The sequence below is a fragment of the Triticum urartu genome, chromosome 1A (assembly GCF_056163025.1).
Source record: "Triticum urartu cultivar PI428250 chromosome 1A, HENAU_Tu73, whole genome shotgun sequence".
NCBI lineage: Eukaryota > Viridiplantae > Streptophyta > Magnoliopsida > Poales > Poaceae > Triticum > Triticum urartu.
Genome location: NC_141873.1, coordinates 391,439,738 through 391,444,133, shown reverse-complemented (window position 1 = coordinate 391,444,133; position 4,396 = coordinate 391,439,738). Strand labels below are relative to the sequence as shown.

At 49.0% G+C, this 4,396-nt stretch overlaps 1 protein-coding gene across 1 annotated transcript; it reads right to left on the bottom strand.

Annotated features, from left to right (window-relative positions):
• Nucleotides 1–2,251: 2,251 nt before the first annotated feature.
• Nucleotides 2,252–3,886, bottom strand: LOC147991381 (metalloendoproteinase 1-MMP-like). The gene has a single exon (XM_087522415.1). The coding sequence runs from the start codon at nt 3,780–3,782 to the stop codon at nt 2,454–2,456; it is 1,329 nt and encodes a 442-aa protein (XP_087378541.1). The 5' UTR covers nt 3,783–3,886; the 3' UTR covers nt 2,252–2,453.
• Between the last annotated feature and the right edge of the window lie 510 nt (nt 3,887–4,396).

The following is a 4,396-nucleotide window of genomic DNA, read 5'->3' as shown; positions in this document are numbered from 1 at the left end:
TTTGCTCAATAAGTAAGAATGTTTTTGTTTTGATTATGGAGAAACGAATGTCGAATTGGGTAGATATATGGTTTTTGAAGATATAACCGTTCAAAAATACGGTTGTTAGACATGTCTGCTAGTCACAGAAAATTAATAAAGTACAAGTTGGTGGAATTAGAGAGTGGGATTTGAGGAATTCAAAGAAATAGATATTTTTTTGGTCAGCCTCTCCAATCAATGATGTAGGGAGTCAAATTTGCGCAGTACATCAGACTTGCTCTAAAATCCACACAATAGTGGTAATGTGGATTTGCTATTTTTTCCCATCTGAACCTTTCTGTGGTAATGTGGTCCGAATCTTGCATTCCCCGGCTTGGTGGCTAATTAGCCAGTCACACACTGCAGCCACCATGTGTGGCAGCAATCTCTGTGTGAATGGTCAGTAAGCTCACCTACATTTACTCGATTTGTTGTGTCAATTGGAGGAACCACTCTTCTACATGATTCCTTCTTTGATTCATCAACTCACACATTGATGCGCTAAAACTCTAGTTTCCTCACAACAAAGTTAAATTTCTAATACTGCTGCAAAATAAACTAAATTTTGGAAGTACTTTTGGCTGACATTTATTAGGTGGTTACCTTGACATGGTTCTCTTGATTTGTATTCTGTGTACAAGTTTCTTTTAACGCTTCGATGTATAAGGAGTTATAGTGAAACAGTCAGTAAAATTAGTTGTCCAATGTATAATAATGGAAAATATTGTTGCATTGCAATTCAGTTTATAGAATTGACCTGCCATTGCCAAGTGCAGAGTAATCTCCGATTACAAAGAATTATATGACGTTCCTCTGTGGACTGACCTTATGCAATCCTTCTCTTGTTAATGCGGTCTCAAGCCAGTCTAGGCTCGGTGGCTAATTAGCCAGTTATAAACTTGAGCCACCATGGCAGCAATCTTTGTGTTAATAGTCAATAAGCTCAGCTGCATTAACTTCTTTAGTTTTGTCAAGTGGAGGAATTCCTCTTTCACATGCTTCCTTCTTTGATACATCAGATCACACAATTACACTTGCAAGTTTTTGTTTGGTGGCAATTTTGTTTAGGGTCTTTAGGAATTAAGAACCATTGTGAATATATGTGTTGCACTTTGATGCTTCTTTTTTTATTGCAATCAATAATCGGTGGTCACCTTAATGTACTCCTGTCGGTGTACATATTGGTTCACCTGTTAGTGAAGCAATCACCAAGATAAGAAATGTATCTTCTGAGCAGTATGTTCCACCTTAACTGATGTTTGTGCTTGTGCTTTGGTGTTTTTGTCTTTAGAGTACCAGTATTTGATTGTGGATTGCCTGCTAGTTTGTTAGGAAGTTTGTACTGTCTACATTTGTTTTACAGAACTGGTGTGCAATTGTTGAGAGGAGAGTCTTCTCTCTGTATAATTATATCATGCGCCCTTCCCGAAACAACCTTATGCTAACACATGGTGGCTCATCTTTTGAAGCATACACACACACAATTAGTCAAGGACATCACATGTTGCTCTATAGACTACGATATTGGTGCCTGTCCCTTCATACATGTAAAACTGGAATCATGTGGTGTTTGGTTAGAGGTTATATGCATTTTTTTGTTTATAGTAGCTGGAAGTATTCTAATGCTTAGGATTTGGATTCATTATTTTTACCATTGACTAGTATATATACATTGAAAAAGATGATTGATTTCTTTTGTTGTACATATTCTCTGTGAAACTCAAATGTAAAATTAGTTTTTTTTTCAAATAGGCTGCTATTTTTCTTTTCTTTTTTAAGGGGGACTGCTATTTTTCATTGGTATTCATCATGATGGATTGAATTGCAGACTTTTGTCCATTTTGTCTCACTTTAGTTTCAAATATATGCAGTGTCATCCACAATGTCTGGCGATGTCCAATCTGAAGTCCCCCAGCCACCTTCATCTTCTGTAAAGCCCGCCTCAACTTCGTGCCGAAAGAAGAACTCCGGCACCTCGTTTGTCACGCAACTGAGGGATCACTTCCACGAGTTTATTCATGCCTCCATGGACGAACACAGGACATGCTTAACAAACACTGTCAAGAAATTGTTTGCGATGTCAAAGGGAGTCGCAGAGGGGACTGCTGGGGCAAAAGAAGCTGGAGCTGAAAGCGTTTTGCCACTTCAGAGTGAAGTGTCACGGTAGAAACATATGATGCAATGTCAGTTCTGTGTAGTGAAATTTTGTCGCTGTCACCAAGCATAATCCTCGAGTCAAACAGTAGAGTTTCAAATTTTTGGTGAATATATTATGTACAGTTACATCATGCAATCATGCTGTCGTCATTTGACTGTCTATGCAAGAAGAGAAACATTTCTTTCTCTTCTATCTATAGATAGAATCAGGCTACCCAACACTTGTTTTTTCTGTATTCTGATCTTTTGCCTATAAAAACGATGTCTTTGTCTATCTACAAGTGCGTCACGAGTATGACCAGGACCGCACAAAGAACTACCCCAGCCGAGGAAGCAGCCCAACTGCTCCCCGCCGGCGAGCCGGAGGTGTCCGTCGCGTCGTAGAGGGAGCTGAGCCTGAAATCCGGGTTGGACCCGTACAGCAGCTGCACGCCTTCGACGTCGTCGACGGTGAGGTCGGCCTTCTTCTCCAGCGGCTTGATGCTCGGGTACATGACGGCCTGCGGCGAAGTCGAGTGTCCGAGCCCGAGGACGTGGCCGATCTCGTGAGTCGCCACGGACTCCAGGTCGATGGCCGCGGAAGCTTTTGTTTCGCCAGCGAAGTCCACCGCCCACCGCTCCGCGGCGTCGAGGTGGAGCCGCCCGTTCTTGGGGGAGAAGGCGTGGCCGAGCACGCCGAGCGGCCCGTCGAAGGGCACCCCGTCGCCGTGGCTGCCCTCGTAGAACCCCACCTTGATGTCGGCCTCGTCGTAGTCGTCCGTCTCGACGAACGCCACGGGGATGACCCGCGCCCACCGCTCGAACGCGCGCCGGAACACGGCCCTCACGTCGTCGGGCGCCAGGTAGCCGACGGTGGCCGTCGGCGACACGGCGTACGTGAGCACAACCGGGTCCGGGTCCGACCGCCGCGTCCACCGCGGCTTGCCCTTGAAGAAGGTGAACCGGCTGACCGCGCCGCCGTGCTCCGGCGAGACGGACGCGCCGTGGTCGTCCTGGACGCCGCAGCGCGGGGACATCATCTGGTCGAGCGTCACGGCGTCGAGCCGGCCGGTGACCGGCAGGCTGAGCCGGGACTGGTACCGTCTGACGGCGGCCTCGAGGTGCTCGTCGAAGGCGTCCGTCGGGTCACCGCCGTGCTCCGCCCCGGCATGCTTGGGCATGTAGCCGAACGTGGCCAGGTACCGCTTCAGGTCGCCGAGCCCCGTCACGCGGGTCCCCCGCTGCGCGTCTAGCAGCCGCTTGAACGAGTGCCACCCTTGGCCATGGTGCCGGCCGTGCACCGGCGCCGGCGCCGGCGCAGGCCGCGCGGCGGCGCACGAGAGGAGGCAAAGTATCAGCAGCAGCGGGAGGCACGCAGCTGCCCGAGCGGGGCGACATGGAACCATGAGAGCCAGGCGCGCGCACGCGCTGGCCGTTATTCTCGTTACAGGTCTCCGCGCGGCAAAGAATCTTATGAGAGAAACGAAACAGAAGAGAACAAAAAGGTTCGGATAGGGGAGCCGATGGGTCCTCGGTTGGCCACCGGCTGACTCCGTCGCCGCCCCGTCGTCGTCGTCTCCCCGGGCGCCCTTCTCCGTCACGCAATAGATCGAGCTCTGCGTCATACGTGAAGACCAAAGGCTTTTTCCCTTTTTCTTTTCTGCGAGCTGATTCAAACGTATATACTCCTAGATTATATAGACATATCTCTATGTTTGATTTTTGGTAGAAAATGATTTGTACTCCATCTTCTACCTTGTATATCTCTAAGTGCTGTTGTCAGATTTTTATTGATTCCGTATTAATATGGAGCTAATCCGAGCGGTGTCACACCCGGACTCGGCACACGTATTAGGCCAACTCGAGCGCGCGACCACATCTCATTCGGATGCGTTCGTTTGAGATAAAACGGATAAATTAGATGGCCCAATACGTGAATGCAAACGGATTTTTGTCCGTTTTCTATCCGCTTTCGACCCCATCCCGGCTCAAGTTTGGGCCGCTTTTGGGGTGAAATGGACAGTGTGCGGACGGGCGGGCCGTATGCGCGTGTCCTCTCTTGGCCCGCCCGTCGGTGGCATAAGGATCCCTTTTTCTATTCGCCCCCTCCCCCCTCTAGCCGCACCCCTCCACTCTTCTCCACTCTTGCCCTCGTTGCCGTTGCCGCTGCCATTGCAGTTGTGCAGCTCGGACGCTCGCTCGCCCAGCCCCCTTCCCCTCGATGCCCCTGAGCTACCCA